General features: G+C 39.8%; 2 protein-coding genes across 2 annotated transcripts in view; both read left to right on the plus strand.

Moving 5' to 3' along the window:
* LOC145495677 (DNA-directed RNA polymerases I, II, and III subunit RPABC4-like) overlaps positions 1-1325 on the plus strand; it is a 2828-nt gene extending 1503 nt beyond the window's left edge. The window contains exons 2-3 of the mRNA XM_081475300.1: positions 340-432; positions 1026-1325. Coding sequence (XP_081331426.1) covers positions 340-432; positions 1026-1048 — 116 coding nt within the window. The 3' untranslated portion in view covers positions 1049-1325. The remainder of the gene's footprint in view (positions 1-339; positions 433-1025) is intronic.
* Positions 1326-7432: 6107 nt separating this feature from the next.
* LOC145495067 (uncharacterized) lies at positions 7433-20919 on the plus strand. Its single transcript, XM_081474641.1, has 4 exons — positions 7433-7719; positions 7979-8160; positions 17271-18245; positions 19189-20919. The coding sequence occupies exons 2-4, from the start codon at positions 8100-8102 to the stop codon at positions 19371-19373; spliced, it is 1221 nt and encodes a 406-aa protein (XP_081330767.1). The 5' UTR covers positions 7433-7719; positions 7979-8099; the 3' UTR covers positions 19374-20919.
* Positions 20920-21075: the final 156 nt, after the last annotated feature.

Below are 21075 nucleotides of genomic sequence, written 5' to 3' on the forward strand. Positions count from 1 at the left end.
TCATTTTGCAAGGTTGATATGATATTCTCATCTGATCTGTATTGGGTATTTTCAATGGCTTGGCTTCAGCTTGTCATTGTTAATAACCACATATACAGATACAGATCAGCTACTAATAAATAAACCTTAGATGCTAGTTTCTTTTATTACTTTGAATTGTTCAAGAAATTAAATAGATTATGGGCAACTTTCTTATACATGCGAGAAAAGTATACTGTGATGTAAGTGTATTGACCTCCATGGACTACAGTGATGCTAAAAAAAAAAAAACAGTCAACAGCCTTGTGTTTCATGAATGCCATTAAGTCCATGGAAATGTGTATCTTTTTTCTTCTTTAGAATGTCACACAGAAAATGAGATCAAATCCAGAGATCCTATTCGTTGTCGTGAGTGTGGATATAGGATCATGTATAAGAAACGAACAAAGAGAAGTATCCTTGTACAAACAAACAAGCCATTATATAATTATTATCATAAATTAATTATATTTATTAGTTGTGACACTTTGTGTAATTTGTCAGTTCGATTGAGTTCTCTGTATGTTGTGTGTTACAGTAGCACAAACATCTGAAGAAGTATTACATGTTGTTTATATAATGGTAAAAGGAAATCTTCACTTCACTTTGCTTAGGTGTTGAGTCTTTAACAATACACTGTGAGTTAACTGTGAATCAAGGGATTAGTTAGTAAGTAACTGTTTTGCTGCAAGGATGGCTGGTGAAAATGAGAGACTTGCCAAACCCTTCAATGATTTTTTAATATTAGACAAATACTGACAATACAACTGATAGAAGCTTCTCAAGTTTAGTAAATTGGCAGGTTTGTGAATCTACTGGACAATTGGCCATTTTATTAATTTTTTTTTCTTTTTGTGCTGTTTCCTGTTGTGTTGATAGGTATTTGCTAGTTTGCCAAACTCAAAGAACTATGGAGGGGGCTAAAAGTGACAAATGAAAAACTGCCTTTTAAAGTAAGAGGAGTACTTTACATTCATTTCTTTCCTTAACAATATCTTCTTATCTAGTGGTGGTTTTTGATGCCAGATAACAGGACTATGATAGTCTGATGCACTTACTGTATTCTCAAATGCTACAAACCAGAGGCAAAGATGTTCAAGCAAGACACAAGTTTTTGTCGGCTACTAAAACAGAAGGAAAATAACAAGTTACATTCACACTATTCACTCTTTATTTTTACTGTAAAGTTTTCATCGTTCAGTAATAATTAAGTTCACTAAAGGTACCTATTATATGTAATCCGTTTTCATAACTTGGTTGTTGTGAAATCAATGCTTCAATAAAATTTATTAGTATTAGTAATCAGACTGTGGAGTTCAATTTATTGTCCATTTCTGTCTCTCCTTTTGCCTCTGTGTCAAAATGAGTCTTTGTACAAAAGCACTCGTGAATTGTAGTTTCGCCTCCATGCTCATTTCATTCAAATGAAACTCATTTTCATTTGAGGAGGTTTCGCACAAGGACTTGTTTTGAAACAATTTTGGTTCAGTCCTTTGTATTTCGCTACTCAAGGGAATAATCATCGTATTTCGGTTGTTTAGAAGTCATTGTTTAGCTTTAGCGCACTGGTACACTATTTTCCATCTACCCCTCCTTCTGGTCCCGTGAAGATTCCACTGAACTGGAGGTTTTCTCGGATCCAATTTCGGTAACTTCAATTCTACCCTACATGTACTTAGCGCGCTATTTGAGATCTTTCCTGGCCACCGAACTCCCAAGATATACTGTAGTCTACGTTTTTGAAGGCCTTGAGTGTTGCTTCCCTGCAGCTGACTTCGACATCTTCCTTATGACCTGCTGTGGTCGTGATGGGCAGCAAAATGTGACCAGTGTTCGCTTGAAACCGAACCTGCATCACTTTGTGTCTCAACTTGTACCCAATCATGTTTGAAGCCTGCTCCTGCAGTACTTGGAACTTCTGTCGCATGCATCTGCGTGGTTTTGTTGGTGATCTTCATCGGCATAGTCAAAGTCCTCCAAATTCTGCTCCATTGTATCATTCCAATTTTGTTCTCTCCAAAGACGTGTCGAGATACATAGTCTAGTTTTAGAGAGAAGAGAAGAGGTAAGCAGGCGGCATCCCTGGCGGACATCAGTGTTCATATAGAATGGTTCTGTCATATCACCTTCATGAACAACTCTTGCTAGAAATCCCTCGTAAATGACCCAAATCTTCTCAAACTCATCAAATTAAAACAAAGAAAATCACAACCGTGAAGGAGGTGTGGATACTCGGTCTTAATTAGCATAGATTTTGACGATTGTACTTTTCCCTTCAATTTACTCCTCAGTTTTTGTTCCGATTGAGAAGATATATCAAACACTCGAGACAGTGTTTCATCGGCTATCCAAAGACCTCGAATTTCGTCAAAAATACTTCGCTGTGCGTCGTATTTTCAACTCTCTTCTCGGTATTTGGATATCCCGATGAACCACTGCCTCTCTTGTTTGATATATTACATCTTAACAATTTCCTCAGGGACCTTTACAAAGTATGATACAAAAACCACATATACCAGATCGTCTGCACCGGGGTCTGTACCACGAAGACGGATACCCGGTGTAGCTGTCTTATCTCCTTACGAAATCTGGCGCTTGTTCATTCCAGAGTCGTCTGTCTCCGAGACCATCCTTCATCCTCTGTAGAATGCTCTTGCCAAGCATCTTTCTGACAGTCGTCAGGAGCGTAATGCCTCGCCAGTTGTTACAAATAGGCGCCAATTCTCCCTTCTTAGTAAAATTGACAACAACGCCCAGCTTCAAGTTCTCAGGGTTGTCCTCTTCATTCCAGATCTTGTTTAGGACTGAGGGAGCCTGGAGGATCTTCACCGAAACCCATCCATCCCGATTTTTAAATTTTATATGTTGATACACTCTGCCGCCTTTCCACTTTTCAGGGATTTGAAAGCTCTGTGAAAGACACTTTATGTGGGGAATAGCTCTGCAAGCGGAGGTACTCCGGCGTCAGTAACACAGGCCAGCTCGAAAAAAAAAGGACATGTTTAAAATCGTGACTAAAGTTTCAACTGTTCTATCAAACTGTAAACAAGACACTAAGGACAATTTGACATGAAAGTCCTGTGCGTAACATTAATGGAGAAATCTAGAGGATACATCCGAAGTTCATTTCCTTGGGTTCTTCGAGTCAGGCGTTTTGTGGTAATTGAAGGGCCATCTAAAATAACGCCTCTAACTATAAATGTAAAGGAAGAAACAATCTTCCCTAATGAAGACAGCAATATATATAAGTCCATTATCAGTAACTGAAGATCACGTATGCGATCATGAAACTTCATATACGCTTTTCAAGAAGATCGAAGATCGTCAAAAAGTGACTATATGCAAGTAAAACACTTGAGTGTTCACAAATGAGCGCTGACTATGCCTCATTCAAGTAGCAACAAAAACATTGAAAACATTGTTTTCGATATAATTCCTTTTAAAGTTAACAATCAATAACCATTATCTTATCTTTATATAAGGTGCATGGAAGACATTTAATAATAACTGGAGGTTTCTAGAAAATTATGACATTTATTTGTCGTAACCTAAATCTGTTTTTCCCAGTTTTTTATTCTCTAAGTGATGAGAGCAAACCATCTTGTGACAGTTCATTTGACCTCAGCAAGGTGATTTGTCCCGTTCGGATGGCTAGTTGTGGCCCTTCAGTCGGATCCGGTGAGTAGTCTGGTGCCGGTCTGTTCAGGTCTTCCTGGAAGCGTTACCTCCTTAGTCTCCCACCCGTTTAGCAGCCTTGTGGTATCATGAACGCCCTTCATATCCTTTTGGTCTGCGGTCTGCTGCTTCCTTTGCTTCTCTTGCAGTTTCGTCGATTCTTGTCCTCTCAGTTTCTCCCGCAGTTTCTTTTCACTTCACAATTCTTCTCGCATATGCTTGTCCAGCTTTTGCTTTCTCCGGCTTTTTTTGCGCCCCCCAATTTTGATTTCAGATCGTGCTTCTCCTCGACAAGCTTTCGTGTGCTCTCAGTCTCCAAGCCTCCATTTCGGTTTTTCCTTCCCAAGGGCTCCTGAAGGGTGGATGAGAACATGTCCTTGAATTTGCTCCACTCTTACTTCATTCCAGGCTTTATCTCTTCTTCATCATCCAATCCATCTTACAGAGCACAAAATCAATACGAACTCCTCCTTCACTCTTTGGTCCTTAAACCTGATAATGCAATACTTTTGTCAATCTTGTTGACCCTGGGTTCTTCAGGGCCAACAGCTTCATCTTAAACTCAGCCACATCTAGGTGGTGATCCCATCCCACATCCACACTGTACAATTCAAAAGCAAGAAGAATTTCAGTAGTTCCAAAACTAGCGGGGTTTTCTATCTTATACAGAGGATTTGGCAAAACGTGAGTAGTAGGCAAGTGAAGGAAAAAGTTAATCCAATTGAGACATATATTGATTTTAAACACCATAACAATTAAAGTGGCTGTGAGCCACTGAACTTGGAAAATAAATTATGAAAGGGTGTTATGAGGCATTGCTCATTAAGGAACTACTTGTGATGTGAGGTCAGTCTAGCTTTCGAACGAGCCCATAAAGCCTTTTTCCATTCAGGGTTGTTTGCAAAATGAAAAAGTTCAACGTTAAGAAGCTGTTTGTTACTCAGGCCTGCCTACACGTTTTGCATTACACGTATCTGTACATGTCTTCCATGTGTTGTAGTCAAAAACGGTAAGATCATTTTGTTTGGTCAAAAGTGAGGTATAGACTGAGCGAAACACTTGAGCCTGCGGTACGTAAACAAAAGATTAATACTGGGAGTTCGAATCCCAGTGGTGTCTACTGTTTATTTTTCCTTTTCTTCTTCATTGTTTTTTCTTTTTCTGTCAAGAAACCATTTACCGAAAGGTAGCGTTTGTCATTCCGTTTCTTGTGTTAAAAAAATCGTCTGGAGCCTTTAATCATTCATTTATTTCGATTGCTTTCGAACTCACAATATCACGTAGGTTTGTGAAGGAAAAACCACGAAGACTTTTCCTGAATTGAATCGCTAAGGAAGAACCGTAAGTATTTTCCTTTCAATGAAAAAATCGTTATACCTTCTACCTCTCGAAAATAACTAACTTGACACGCTGCAAACGACTGTAAAACGACCTTACACGGCTGACGCTCGAAACCCGTGGGCGGCGGCGGGGGGAGGGGGGAGGGGGGAAGGGGGGGACTCCTATATGAAAAGGTCGGGGATGCTCGTCTCGGGTACAAATCAAGGATTCTGGTCTCATTTAGGGTGTTGATGACGAAACGTCACCATTTTTAGCTGTCAAAGTATCCTTTAGGGTGCACTCGAGGAAATAATAATAAAAGAAACGCTCTCATTTAATTTCTGTTTTCAGGCTTGATTTCCGCTGATCTCTCGAGTACGCGAGTCGGATCTACAAGTGCGCGCGGGATCCTTTCTTGAACAGTAGCTAGTGATCGCTTCATCCGAAGCCGACTGAGGCTGATAACCCTTACCGAGAAATTCTGGATATCACAAAAACCTCATCCAATAATTGTTTCATAGCAATCACTGAGCTCACTCACTTGGCCAGGATACTGATGGACAAGAAGGAACCGAGCGGCTCAAGCCATTTTCTCAGTCAGGTGCAAGACATGGTAAATCTCGGTTCCAGTTTAACAATTGCCCGAGGTCCATTCGATAGAGTAAGATTCAGTAAACTGACAACAATGGCTTAGATTTAATTTTTAGCCACCGTTACCGGCAAGTGCCGGGCAAAGTACGATTTTGGCCTTGTCGAATTCCTTTTTGGTAAGAAATGTACAATCTAAAGCCAGCGAAGCAGCACGGAATACAATGAAACTTGATCATTACATTTCAGCGTTGACAAGAGCAGCTTTCGAAAACACTCAGCCAAAAGGAGTAGATTCAAAATATTAACTTTTTCAACGATTGGCGGTATTGTTATAGATGTCAATTTCATTTCTGATCCTTCCTAATCGTGTGATAAGAACCAATGTTTGGCAATAAAACCGGAAGCTAAGGACATTCCTGCTCATGCAACTTAAAGAAGAAAACTTAGCTTTTACATTCAGAGATGACAACATTAAAGTATGCAGTCGAACCTTAACGGCCACCTTTACAGCGGCCTAGTTTTTTCTGTCCCGGCGGACGGTGCACTCTTATTGTAAACCATCTTATGTTAAGTTGTATTTTCTGTAAATAGTGTGCAATAATAAAAAAACTGAAAAACTTATTTTAACCTCTCTATAGCTGCCACCACTCCACAACGGCAACGGCCGCTAAAGCGCGTCCCAAGTGCCAAAACTAACCCCTCGATGGAGGGGGCCCTAGTCTCGACAAAAGCCAGTTAATCAACGACTGCAGAATTGTGTCAACAAAACCCCATTTTGTATTGTAAAAGGTCACAAAACTTGATCTGTGCCACGCGTCTTTAGTCTCTGCCGGTTTTGTTGCTCTCTCCTCCAGAGATTCCTCTTTCGTATTACCTTGACCGTGCAGGCTGGTAGTTCTGAGGCTGGGGAAGAGGGAATAACAGAAGCACGCCGGGAACGCCGGGAATGGGAAAGAGAGACTAGTCGCACATCCCATCGTTTTCTGGGAGCCGAGATTTTTTGTTGATCTATTTTGAATGTGTTACGTATTTACACGCTGCAATAAGCATAAAAGCAGGTGTCATATTACAACACTACCTCCCCATAACGGCTACCTCTACAGACTCTCTGCAACGGTCACTTTTCTCTGTCCCTAGGGTGGTCGTTTCGGAGAGGTTCGATTGTATTCAGCTTCCGGACCCCGTTTTGTCTATTCTACCGGTTTCCATTCGCCGGTTTTCATCGGTTAAAAATTCTTAAAATTCTAGTGTTTCAGACTGTTTCCTCTTATAGTGTCTACTAAAACAATTAGACTACTCGTCCACATCCGTGACCAATAATCGTCTGCACTTTATTAGCTTTTTGTCCTTTTTGTCTAATATTGTTTTTAAAATGGGAATCTCTAACTCATAATCTAATATAGTGCTTAGAGAACCAGTATTATCTATTGGACTCTCTTTGACTGTAGATACTTTTAAAGGTAATGACTGAAAGAGAATATTGAATAATCTCAGAGGTTTGTAGTACTCTCATATTATTGTTTATCAAGTCACTTTCGGCGCCAACGAGTATAAAAACAAATAATTCAAACCACAGGCTTCATACAGTGAGCTTTTGAGCTGAACTTATTCACTTGCAAAGTAATCAATAAGACTGGAAAAATAACGTTGCTGCTTTTTTCAAGTCTGTAAGAAAAAGGAGTTAAAGTGCGTCAAACAGCTCCAGAGCCCTGAGCAAAGAATATCTAGGGATTATTGCCTTTGAAGAATGACAGGTAATCAGGTCACTTATAAACTCGATCGACAGGTAATAAAATTACTTATCAACTCGCAGTAATTGTATACTGACAGGTATTGTCTGGATCGTTCCATTGTCGTCACTGGTTGTCACCTGTCAGTTCTTAAAGAAAATCTCGCCTCTTTCTCTCGATCGACGCGGTGACATTTCCACCGGAAACCAGAGACATATCACAAAGATTCCTCGGTAATCCGAGCCGTATTTGTGCAAGGGTTTTAGGCTGAAGTATTTAGTGCTGTTGGTAAATTCTTAAGTCATTTAATGCAAATTATATGGCTGCTTGTCGACGATATCGTTAGCTTTAGTGAGTTCGTTTTGCGAGAAGAACTGCGGTCCAGGTCAGTAATTTCCTGTTTCAGTTTATTCGCTGTTACTTAAAATAAAGCTCACAAACGAATAGGAATGATTTCAAAGTTTCCTGTTAAATTTGCAGTGAGATAGCGTGCCTTCACAAAGAATGAGCAGTGTTGCTAATGGGATTTTAACATGTGCATTTGTCGCGGACTCCAATCTTGGCGAAAAGCACGTATAGATCGACTGACTACAAATAATTTTCCAACGATTGAGACGTTTTTCGATAATTCCTCTTTCTTCTAGAGTTGGTTAACCCTGTTATGTTGGAAAGTTCTTTGCCAAAGCTTCACACGTGTTAGGTCAGTTATAACCGTCTCTAGTTCCAATCGGCAGTCAGAGTTGTACACTGAGGGTACCTGGGATAATGGCTTTCTTTTGTCCGTCTGTAATTGGAAGGAAGCCTACAAGCGCGGGCCAATTTAAAGGTATGAAGCTCAGTGTTCTCTGGTCAGTATTTAATGTCCGTAATCTTTTGTCGTTATTGATGTGGATGGTGTATTACATAAAAACATGACCGCAGTCACATAGATACTGCAGGGGGTTGTAAAATCGCTAGAGAGCAATTACGTTTTAAATGGAATTTATTACCTACCGCGAATCGAATACTGTTTCTCTTTGTTTTTCGAAGATCGTAAACTGGATACGTCAAATGCACAATTAAATGAGTTTTTTTTCAATTCGTCGCCGGGGGGAGGGTAATTATAAGTATTATTCCACAAAAATTTCGTAAATCTTATATCGCACACAGCTTTGATAAGCAAACAAAGCAAGTTCAACGTTAATGTACAAGACGCAGAGTTTCTTTGTTCAGACTCGTTTTAGAGTTCATAGGAAAGTTCTCTAATACCTTCACAATCAATCGACGATGCATTCAGTTTATGTTGAGTGCTAGATTTCTCTTTGAGGCACAAATACAAGCTAGTCAGCTCAACGTCTAATATCGCCTATACACTTGGCAGGATTAAGTCGCATTCATTGTATTGGGAAACCGGTAACCAAAACAAAACAGTTTGTTTGCAACTCTTGAAAATACAGATAAAGAAAAACGTTTATGATATTAAGTTGCTTTTTTGTCTGAAGTGGCCTCAAAAAGTGCAGGCGTTGTTTCCTTTTTTTTCGCTGAATATCAACTTCACTGACGTGTACAATCCTTCCTTTTTCTAATCAACACGCTTTTATTCTCATTTATCCAGAACGGGAAGAAAGAGTTAAATATTCATTCCTTGCCCAACGATTAGATCAGAAATTTTCCATGATTACAAGACTTAACTGACTAATTCTTTGAACTAATTGCTTGTACTTCGTGCTGTTTTATAGCCGTCTTCATCGCGCTTGATGAAAATATTGCAAGTATGTCTAATACAAACCAGTTGACTCAATATTAGAAAGTCTTGTAAACTTGTTCAATCTCAACTCAAAAGATTGTTTACTTTTTCTACGAGTTTTAGGATTTTTGCATAATTTCGTTTCCGTTGCATACAGACGTATGGTAAAGATGTTTGCCCTGCGAGATAAATTCTTTTATTAAAAGATAAGGATTTCATCCGATTTCTTGCTGTGTTGTGTCAAGGTGTCGTCTCGATGGGAAGATCTTTTAAATGTATCAAAGCGGATAGCGGCTAGACTACACGCGAAATCTTCGCTCACAATTCAAACAAGACGAAAGAAAAACTAACATGTTACATTTAAAACAAATTGTGTATGATTCAATACCGGCTATAATGGCGGCTGCTAATTTGTGTTGACGTTTTCCTGGATATTTTTGAAATATATATACCGGGATTATTTTTAGCTTGAGAAATTCCTAAAATGTGTCTTGGGCTTACTAGGAAAATCTTACAGCTAATCAGTGATTGAACAAAGCTGCCATTAGCTTCACCTTCCATTTCACTGTCGTTCATTTCTATATGGGTAAAACCGGGAGTCAAATAAAACTCTGTTAAATTAAAGTGACGAAATATATTTGAATTAGAAAAGATGTGTCTACAACTAATTGCAGACATGTAAAGTCAGATTGAGCTGATAAACGGGGGACACAGACGCTGAGCCGAATAGGTTAAAACATAACTGTGTCTTTCAGGGAGAGGGACAGGCGAAATTTAAACAGATAACTTTAACAATGACGACGTGCGTTGCTTGGGTCTATTTGTGTTAACAGAACTAATAAAAAAAGAACATTTCGGACATTGAAACTTATGGGGGGTTTCTCCATGTAATGAACTATTCGGGGGAGGGGCTCCTTTTGAAAGGGATAGGGATTTCATGAGTTGCATAGAAGAGAGCTGCCATTTAGATATTAAAAAGGTCCCGATGGCTGAGTCATCTAAGTATTTTAAGGGAAATTAAATGAAAGATTGGAAATAAGCGATGAAGTGTGCCATACTGTTCATGATGCGTTGAAAGGGGGCCATTTTCTATCAAGGGTATATTCAAAAGGATTACCTTCTCTGTCAAAGTTGTTATGAAAAACGGTGAGCGTTTTTACCCAAGTCTGGGTAGAGCTTTCCCGTATAAAACTTTGTGGAGTAGATTTCGGGATATTCACTAGACTGGTAAACTTAATTATAACAAGAACGCTCAGCAGAATGTTTAACATTTAATTACTTGTTTCTGTTGTCGTGAAATAACACTCTCAGTGGTGAGAGTATTTAAGAGCTCTCAAAGTTGACTGATCTTTGGCTAGAATATCCTGAGGCGAATTTTTCTTACGTTTTCTAAAGAACAGCTCATTTGTCTCATTAAGAAATTCATCCTTCGTACCCTCGAATATTCATTTTTGGTGGTGCAGTCGAGAAAATCAGATTTGATTCATTGCAATTTATAGGATTTTGTTGAATCGTCGGCAGCTTTAAATGCCATGAATAATATTTACATCTTTTGCATTTTAATGCTGCTTGGAGGGCAAAGTCTAGTTTGGTAATAAAAGTGACCAAGTTTGAGGTATAGTTTTGTAGTTGATCTTAAGACTGATCAGCTTTGGCATCTTAATACAGGATGGGTAAGGTCGGACCGCCTTTCTCTGCCCCACCTTGACAGCTCAGAGTGGACACTTTTCTTTACCTTTTTGGTTTCTTGTGTAGAATTGTTGACATGCAACAAGTTTTTAATTAATCTGGCCTTTAGCTACACTTTTAGTGAGCTTGGTTTTTGTAAGATATCGTTTTTCTCTCGCTTTTGTTTTTGTTAAATCGTTCATTGTTCTGTCTTAGCAAACAAAAACTAGGTCTTGACGTTCCTCAGGGTGCGGTGCACTAAAGTGATCGACGAAAAGCCTGAGCTGTGAAGTGGGCACTCAGTTCCGTGCAAATTGCTCACTTGATAAAATAATTCGTTAAGCTTTCCTCTGTTAATCTCAACTAAAACATTGATGTTTCCGCCTAAATAGGTTGTCGTGTAGTCAGGCTTATCTGTAATGGCGCCACGGCTGCAATGAATATCACTGTCCATTTATTGGATTATTGATGATTTAGTGTCTCCATTACCTTGGATTGCCATATTTCAGATTTCGATCAGTTTCTTTAGGTGGCAAGTTTAAGCTGTTATTCTACTCATTGATGGGAGAAATTATGAAACATGTGAATCATGGCGCGGTGGTTAGATGCCTCGCCTCTCCTCAATGTTGCCGCCCGGGATCCCCAACCGGGACCGCCGGTGTTCGTCCTTGACCCAGCTGTTTTTTTACCGGGTTGTCGGTTTTCCTCCCTCGAAGGAAAGCAACATTGTTAAATTCCACTTTAATCGGCCACAGCTTCGTAGAACTGTAACGTGCTTCCCTTCTCAAACAAAGTTCACGAGTTTTTTTTCCTTTTTATTGCTTTCATGTCTTTCATTCTTCAGATGAGATGATAACACTAAACAAAAACGGCCTCCACCCTCTTTAATCGCCCTTACCAATCAACATAGTCATCAGTAGCCTTAACATATGAATTCACACGTTTCCTTCTTTAAAAGGCGGCATACTGACAGGCCAACAAATGGCGATAACTGAAGAAGGTAGAATTACTCCAATTTTCAGTGATAGAAAAGGGAAACCCACATTGCAAATCGCCCAGATACTAGAGGACTAGTGATTTTCATGATGGAATTGAATTTGTTGTTGACGGAGTCTTAAAACGCGATTCCAGTTTAACTTATGTAACTGCTGCCACGGCTTGGAAAAGACGACGCGGCTTTTTGGAAGCTGAAAGCTTCGCAGAGTTCTTTATCGAGCTTTAAATATTTTAGTAACTTGTTTCCAGGTTGGTTGGTTTCCCCTAAAGGCTTGCACTTTCGCTCGCAGAGTGCTCATGAGTTGGTAACTCTCCATTGCTAACTTACCGAATTGTTATAATGCCCAACTGGACTATAATGACCCCGCCTCGATCTGCAGATTATTGGCTAATAATGCTGATAGTGGCGCGGCGCGGTATGTGTTAATGGATACAATTAACAGAGATTAACACTTAGTTCAACTATCGATAAGATAGTTCTTTAATTCAAGCTCAGTTCAGACTCCTTTGTGAGAAGCAAATCCATTAATGTGTTTTAACGATGTTTTCTTCTTCGTTTTATCCTTAAAAGATACCGCTTTTTATATTTTCTCACCGTCACCTCAATTTGAATGGCTTGAAACGATTACGTGTGAATTAAATCCTAAACATTATGGTGTTTATTTAAAGTTAATTCTGATTATTTTTGCCGCCGGAAGCTCATGCCACCTGTTGGCCCTTGTTTGGACAACATCATTGAATGTTTTTTTAAAAAACGGAAATGGAAAAAATCAAATCGAAATCAATAACACAGCAGAAATGTTGTTGATAATGAAGTTCCTTTAATTCATCCTTCAGCGTGATCAGTTCATTTCTTTAGCATTCACCTATTATTGCTTTTCAAAACATTCCCAGCAAACACGAAATTCTTGAAGAATTTGAAGTTGTCAGACCGACTAGGCATGGTGGTCTTCTGTTAGGAGGGAGGGGGAAAAAGTTTCCCGTTTCCCCTCTCTACGCCTGAGTGAGGACCAGTAACCATGATGGGCACCTGGTGGAAAATCAAGTCGTCGTATTTTCTCGATTATTAGTATAGTAATCGGCATTGATTCAGGGCAAGAAGTTTTATCTCGAGAAACGGTATCTTGTGGAAGATTACTGTTTATGACACGCAAGGCCTGTCAATTGTATACTTTACATTTGCATTTTTGTGCGGTATCGCAAAGTACTTTTTAAAAATACCATGTAACTGAAACGAATATGCCTAGGATATCGGCTGTATGTCTGAACTCCCCTAGTACGATCTTTACAGCAACCCTGATTAGAATTTGTGAGTGATGGACTTACAAAAAGGGAAAAAATGTGGCGTAGAGTTGTTCGGTTCTCTTTCTATCAAATAATGTGACCTTCTAAATGTAGCATGTGAAATATGCACGCTTAGCTTGACCCAAGGTCTCTTTAAGACAACTTCGACAATACGTGTACACCTTTTGTCCACCAATAAACCAAATTCGACCATCTTAATTTTATGTGAGTCGGGCGTAGACGATCTGCAAACGATTGCCGATTGCCGGAGTGCTAATGAAAAAAGGTTGAATGTGAATAGAGACTTTCGTCGTATCGTATTCATTTGAAAACGTAAAAGATACCCTAAGCATGGCAGATTATTTGCATGTTAAAATACAAAAACAACAATGGTTTTTGTGACCTATTGTTGTTGTTTTGGTAAAAGCAATAGTCTTCTTTGATCATGATAGAGGATTGTGAAGTACAAAAGATTTCACTAAGCTGTTTTTTAATTCCGGGTGAAGCGTGCTGTCCAGCAAGTCACCTGCTTCAGTTTCCTTTACTAAAAGGAAGATTCCGTAATTTCGTTAATAAATTCATTTAAACTGTTCAACTGACACGTATACGTATAATGTGTAAAGCTTTTAGCGCTTGGTATCGATTGCATTTTAAATAATTTCAAAATAAACTTTTGAGTGTGAGTGCGAAATTACTTTTGAAAAGCCCACGACACTCAGCAAACACCTTTCAAGTCAACAGTGTTTTGGGAAATGAGCCAATGAAAAGCAAGGGATTCTTTTCTCTAGGTGTCAAACATCCGTAGTTTCCATGGCAACCACAAAAGCTGCGAAGCGCGAGAGACGTTTAATTGTGTGCTAATGAGTTTCCCTCCTCCAACGCCAAAGTGTATTTTGAATAATCCACGACGCGCAAAGCGACCGCCTTCAGACAGGTTTCCTTTGAAAATACGAGGCGACATCAACTTCAAACATGGAATGGCATGATGATGAACTAGATGAGGGTGAGAAAAATTCTGTCGCTCAAGGATCATTTGTAGATTCGATACCATTCAGTTTTAAGACCTTTTAACTCCCCGGTTGAACTTTTAACATACTAATGATATCCTGCGGTAGATGTTGGCCGGGACTAATTGACGGTTGTAGAAAAATACGGGTATGATTCTCAAGGTTTCTTTCGATGCGTTCGTTAGATCTCTTATTTTATGTGGCTTTAGATCATACGCTAAACTTGCACGAAAATGTAATAACTGACATTAGACTTACGTCGATCGAGCTTAATAACCTGCAACTTTTATGCATACATGCAGCTTTAATATTTTCCCAAAGGGACCAAAAAACAACATAGCATTTCAGGCCTCAGTAAGGAATGTTGTAACCATATTAAGATAATTTGTTCAATTTTTTCGCATTTTTTTCTTAGTTTTCTCAGAGTTATTTAAATTATTGCAGATCCATTATTTCTATCGATTTCAATTTTCAACACGCAAACTGTTCTCAACTCTAGATATCGCAGTTTTATAATTCGCGTAATATGTATATGTTTTTCTGCGCGAATTAACATTAATTAAGAAGAAGGCAGGTTCTTTTTTTTTTAATTTAATATAAATAGACCTTATAATTAAAGAGTTTTTCGTTCAGAATCATTAATTTCGCGATATCAAATTCTCATCCATATTTAATTCATCTTTTCAAAAATATGCGTAATTTCTGTGGAGATAACTATTTTCTTCAGATCAATACGAACATTTCAACGTAAAATGATTCTAGAATTAAATTCTCTAAATCGTTATAATGATGTACGTGCAAATATGGGCTTAGAAAATACGTCACACTACAGACAAATCATTCTTATTTAAATTTGCTGGATTGCGATAAAGCTCTCTGCTCAACCTATCTAACACTTCGTTTTCTTCTGCTTATATTCACTGCACGGTATCCTACCAAAGAAACAATAACATAAAGCTACCTTTTGTGCAGACACCATTGACAAAATTGATTGTAAAAGAAATGGAATTCTTTGATTTCCTTTTCCTTTATTCACAACAATCAACAAATAATCACGTACTTGTACCACAGCAATCAACGAATCATGACGTACTGCACTCACACTATGGGATCACATACAGTACGTGTCACTGAGACTTACAACTATCGCAATCTACGACATCAGGTAAATTACTTTTTGAGTTTGTCACCTTTGGTTCTTTTCTCTTGTGTCCTATAGTAGCTTATAGTACTTTTACAATTAGGCTTGTAAAGAATACGGACGCGCTCTAATAGATAAGAACTAATGGTGCAGCAATAGGTTTAGTTTTACATAAGATATCGCCTTTATTGGCCAAATTTTCCGGCGATACCTAGTATAATCATAATACGTCTCACACGCATTGTATGTCTAGCCAAATAGGAAAATAAATCAGAGGTAAATACAGACATTTTTCGTGTTTAGAGCAATTTTCAATTGGTTCTCGTGAAACCAAAACCAAAGCAATCTTTGTGGCCAATCACAAAGGACAAAGACAATCCAGTGAACCAATCAAAGCTCGAGGTAATTACATGTAGCTGACGCAAAGCGCGGGAAAACATGTGCGAGTAAGTCACGATTGCTTTTGGTTTTGCTTCTGATTGGATGAAAAAGCGGCGCGCGCGTTTTTTAAGGCCCGGTCCAAACGCTGCTCCACTTATGTGCCGAACCAAACTTGATTACGTTCGACTTTAGAGCGACTTTGGAGCGACGGCTGGTTCAGACGGCGTACTCGCGTCGAACTTAATTCGGGAAGCGGCTGATAACAATTTTCGACGAGAAAATATGCGTTCTGAATTCATGGACTCTGTCTAAATAGAAAAGCTATGACTAACATTTCGCTGTTATCATGCTGTTATAGCAATATTTAGGGAAGCAAATTCAAACAAGGTTCAGTGTTTGTATTTAGAGAGGTTTTCTCCCGGTTAAATCGACTTGTTAAAGGGAAATCTAATAAGCTGGGCTATTATCACGAAGAAAAAGCAAAAAATGAATTTGCGCCAAAGAAACTCGCTTACACAGTCCCGTTTCTCATAACTCGAAGGCATACTGGTATTTTGTTGTCTTTATATTTAGCGACGACTTTGGGCTTCAGGCATGACTGGTCACGCCACTCAATTTTGAGCCAATCACGAGTCCCGTTATATGAAAAATAAATTACAGTAATTTATGCATTAGGTTCGACACATGATGAGAACGCCGTATGAATTAACTGCCGCTCCAACGTCGCATAGTGCGACAGACCCTGTCGAATTCAATGTTGTTTGCTGCACCAAACTTAACCTGCCGAACCAAACTGATTCAAACGCCGCTCCTTTGCCTTACTTAACTCATCAGTTAGGTTCGGCGCATGAATGGAGCGGCGTTTGGAACGGGCCATCGATCGTGTAGCGCAGTTGATGCAAAACGAATTACTTTTCGACATTCAAATGAAAACCGCCCGGGCGGGGGGGGGGGGACTCCCATATGGAGTGGACGGGGATGCTCGTCGGAAATTTTGAATTTAACCCCTAAAAGAGACCAATCTGGGCGTGGCCGAAGCTTATGCAGACCCCTAAAAGAGACCAGTTTATAAAACAGACAAATAAAAAGTACAGTGACATTTAATGATGGCGAATTTGTTTATTTGAATTGAGTAAATATAAAGAATCAAAATTCTTTCTGTTTTGTTATTTCTTCGTGTGCAACCCTTAACGAGACCTTGACGGCTAAAAATAATGACATTTTGCCCAGAACACCCTAAGCGAGACCAAAATCCGAAATTTACATCCCTAAGCGAGACGACGAGCATCCCCGTCCATTCCATATGGGAGTCCCCCCCCCCCGGGGAAAACCGCTCTATGTGGACATCTAATTCGTCTCATACTTATGTTACATTTTCCTAATTCTGCCATCATTGCATTGATGCAAACAGAGTACACTTCACTGTCCCCTTGTATGTGCACGGGTATCCAGCCATAGATATGAAGGCCTTACCTTGTCTTGGGCACTCACTTTACTAGCCATGGTCTGCGTTGCAAGGCGAAAAGAAAAAATTATCCAAAAAGTTGCCATTTCTTCTCCCCCACGGATGGAGTTATTTTGGATCCAGTCAACTGACATGCACTTATCGCAGAGTGCCTGGAACACGACTGGTCTTGAAAAAAAAGTAACTTGATTTACGAAGACGAGCCTTCGTTGTTTAAAGATGTGCACGTGTTTTATATGACAACTAATTTATGTAATTTCTTCCACAGTTTATACGTCAAAAAGGGCTACGAAAAGGAAACTTCAAACGTTAAAACCATTGCTACCCGGAGGTGGTGAAATAAAGATGGATATTGACCAAGATGACGACAGCGATAGTGGAATAAGTCAAGTTTATCACCCGAGCTTAAACAACAACTCTTTCTCACTTCCAGACATAGCAAAAACTGAACTAGCGTCAAGACTTGCTGCTGCATCACCGACACATCCTGCAAATATTAAGGCGAGGGTTTTGTGGAAATACAATGCTGTTGAACGGTCAGACTTACAAGCGGAAAAGGGGGAAATAGTGCTGCTACTCTACAGAGAAAACAGTAAGGTTTATGCAGTGAATAACAAAGGAAAAAGAGGATTCATTCCGTTTAATTATTGTACTGTGTTACGTAAAAATGATTTCGTCGCAAGCTTTCCTCGCACTGAGATTACGAGTAGCGTCAAATGGCCTACGAAGGTTCACGCTCACGACTTTCAAAAGGCTTCGTCTCATCAGTCACGGGCTTCTTGTATTTCTACAAGAGTAGTACATTTGCCACGCAGCAATGTTACTACATCCTCTGTTCAAAGAAGTCGGAGCGAAGAGGCGCTGTTCAGAAATCACGGTCAAAAATCGAGGACACCAAAAATGTCTTCGTCGCTCGAAGACTTACCCGACGACAACCGAACCACCTCCATGGTATCCGATCTTATTCATTGGGATCGAAAAGCACCAGAGACTTTTAGACGTCGGCAAAAAGTTCAAGTGACTCACTTCCGAAAGTTTGAAAATGAAGTTGTGATGGTTTTATTTGATTTTCACGCTGCGGACGAAAATGACGTGGATGTGCAGCGTGGAGAAGTTGTGACCGTCCTCAACAGAGATGACGAGGACTGGTGGTGGGTGATGAGAGACGACGGCCTTGAAGGATTTATTCCAAGTTCTTACGTCTCTATTGAAGCCATTCGAATATCTTCCGGTAGTTCTCCTGGTACGTTGCATCTTGTTTTTGTTGCTGTTACTTTTTTTTTGGGGGGGGGGGGAGGGGAGGAGGGGGAACGAGACAGCCGCAAGCGTGGGAGGGAGAGGATGGTATTCCGTTTTCATAAGCAAACGGTGTATGGGATGTAGCTTTCGTGCTGTTTTACTTTAAATGAAAACAAAGATTTTTACGCTTTTGATCCGAAATAAGGATGTTGGAGAAAACGATTTTTTTCAATTTGGATCTTAATAACGAAAATTGCAGTGAAGCTGTTCTAAGTTGTTTCAATTCTACGTTTTATTTTGTAATTCTTCATTAATTTATAAGGTTTTTACTGGGAAGAAATGAGACCCTCCAGTCCCCTTACTACCAAGGGAATACAGCACAATTCATTTGGAAATGAAATACCGTCATTAGTGCGTGCTTGTCTTTCTGTTGTCTTTTCAGGAGGTCCTGAAAGGAAGGTTTGGGGAAGGGGTGGGGGGTGGGGTGGAGGGTCGTGGTGCTGAGGGATGGGGAGTCCCATTTCAGCCTATGCAGTGCCATTCCCATGTTTTTGATTTCCATTTCCAGTGGCGCAGACCCCAATTTTCCAGTGGAAAAATAGGCAGATCTATTTCACACCTTCAGGCCCTTCCTTTCACATAGTTTGTTCGTGTCAGACAATCGCCGTGAAGCCCCGGCATTACGTGTTTGAGTGGTCTATTGTAATTTTTAAGAGACTATTAGATCCTGTACAGTGGTGCCCATATGAGACTGCTTATATTTAGTTATTTGCAAGCGATAACGTAACATATCTGCATCCCATATGTGTCTGTTTGAAGAATATTTGATCAAACTTCCTATTTTGCAAGACGTTAAAGTCATGTCACCATTGACGTAAAAGTAGATTCTGCAGACTATAGAACAAAATATAACGCTTTTGCGACTAAATTTATTTGTGTCCTCTCAGAAAGTACTCCAAGGAGCAACTCAACAAGCAGTTCAGAGAATCAAGTGAGATTTCAGGACCCGCTATGCACTTTCCACAGTTATGAAATAGACACCTCGGACTCAGACTCCACCAGATCAATCATGGAGGGCGAGGAGTCTGGGAAGTGGATGTTTGAAGATTCCAAATGGAGCACTTGGTGCTAAAATAACTATCCCAGGACCAATTTCCTTTTCAATCTTACGTCAATCCTCTGTTATATGTTTAAAGGTGCTATAAAAGGAAGAAAAAGACTTGTGTAAAAAAAAAACATAATGATTAATTAAAAAATAGACACGAACGCAGTGTCATATTTGCAATATTCAGGACCGGGTTTTTTTTCATGGGTTTTTTCCTCCGGGTAAATGGACCGCCTTTGTTCGGTGTTGTTGTGGTATTTGCTCGTCGCAGAGAGCATGGTGCGGCCCTCACCGGCCCTGATGACTAAAGCAACCGAACCCTTGACCAACCATGCGATGTTCTCCAGGTATACTGATTTATCTTGAACACACGCGTGCAAAAGGCTTCTAATCCCTGACCGTGATACAGACGATAACAGCACCAGAAAGCCGTTATGCATAGTCGTCAATAGGGACTCGTAGATCGAAGTGCCAGTGCAACATTGAGTACCAACCTCGTTCCCATGCATTGACCTTTTCCCTTACTTGTGGGCGGGGCCCCGCCCCCAAGAAGGTACCACCCAAAGCAAAGGAAAAGGCCATGGGAAAGATTGGATATGAGTACAAGCCTTATCCTGTGCATTCGATTATATTGTCTTACAGTCAGTCCCAACGGTCGCATAACTTCTTTGACCACAGTGCAGAGTTCGTCGCAGTTGTCCATGTACGTAATTGTGCGGAAATTGAAATTAGGGGTCTGAGTTTGCGAGATTTTCTAGTAAAGGCGATACGCATTAGGCAGACGATAGTTGATGAGGTTGCCCAAACTGTTCTCTTTATTTACTGTAAGTGATACAGGGTACCTCTATTGATTGTAATCGAGCCCAGACATTTTAAAGATAGAAAAAAAGAGACTGAAATGCACATGATCATTTGTAGAGTTAATTTATTTGTAACGCCTGACACTAGATAATATGTGACGTGGCTTTATGAACTTTATTGCTTCCACTAAGCAATAAAGGCTCGTGTGTATACCCAAAAATAACAAATCACAAGTGGGATATTCCATGTACTGATCCATTTAGTATTTTCGCTTACACGAGATTAGTCTAAACGCGTCACGTGACTGAATATTCCCCAGCTAAAACTGGGGAACATCCGAGGATGACCCGAGGATATCCGGCAAATTTGGAAACCGTGCGTGTTGCGAAAAATATTTGAAGAATGACAAACACATTAGCCTTCATTTGGCGCAAATATATGCTCCTATTTGTTCGTGGACATGATCTGTTCCTCAAAGCTCACAGTTTTCCCTTGAGCTACGCTCTCGCAAAACTGTTCACTTCTCGGAACAGATAATGTCCGCGAACAAATATCCGAGCATATTTTCGCGCAACGAGCGTTTGGGGAGCGCCTTGCGTTCCCAGGCTCTCTCTCCTCTGCCTCCTGTAGCCGTGAGTTTGCTAAAATCATCTCCAAGCGCGAGTGGGATAACTGTTTTATTAAAAACGCCCCAAAAATATAGCAAACTAGACTAAAATAAAAGATAAAAACGCCCCAAAAATCACGCGTACGTTTACCATATTTCAGAGAGCATGGCTCATAGAATAATAACTCTTAATTAAACACAGGAAAAATACCAAAAACCAAGAAATTCCAAGCGTCTTTATTAAAAGGGAAAAAATACCAAAAGGTAGCAAACATCTTAATTAAAAAAAGGAAACAAAAAAATTGTGAGCTCTGAGGAAGA

The sequence above is a fragment of the Orbicella franksi genome, chromosome 8, assembly GCF_964199315.1.
Source record: "Orbicella franksi chromosome 8, jaOrbFran1.1, whole genome shotgun sequence".
NCBI classification, from domain to species: domain Eukaryota; kingdom Metazoa; phylum Cnidaria; class Anthozoa; order Scleractinia; family Merulinidae; genus Orbicella; species Orbicella franksi.

Coding starts and splice junctions, on each gene's coding strand:
- LOC145495067 (XM_081474641.1), top strand. CDS start 8,100: ATGGCTTTCTTTTGTCCGTCTGTAATTGGAAGGAAGCCTACAAGCGCG. Junction 8,161..17,270: donor AAGCGCGGGCCAATTTAAAG/GTATGAAGCTCA, acceptor TTTCTTCCACAG/TTTATACGTCAAAAAGGGCT. Junction 18,246..19,188: donor ATCTTCCGGTAGTTCTCCTG/GTACGTTGCATC, acceptor GTGTCCTCTCAG/AAAGTACTCCAAGGAGCAAC.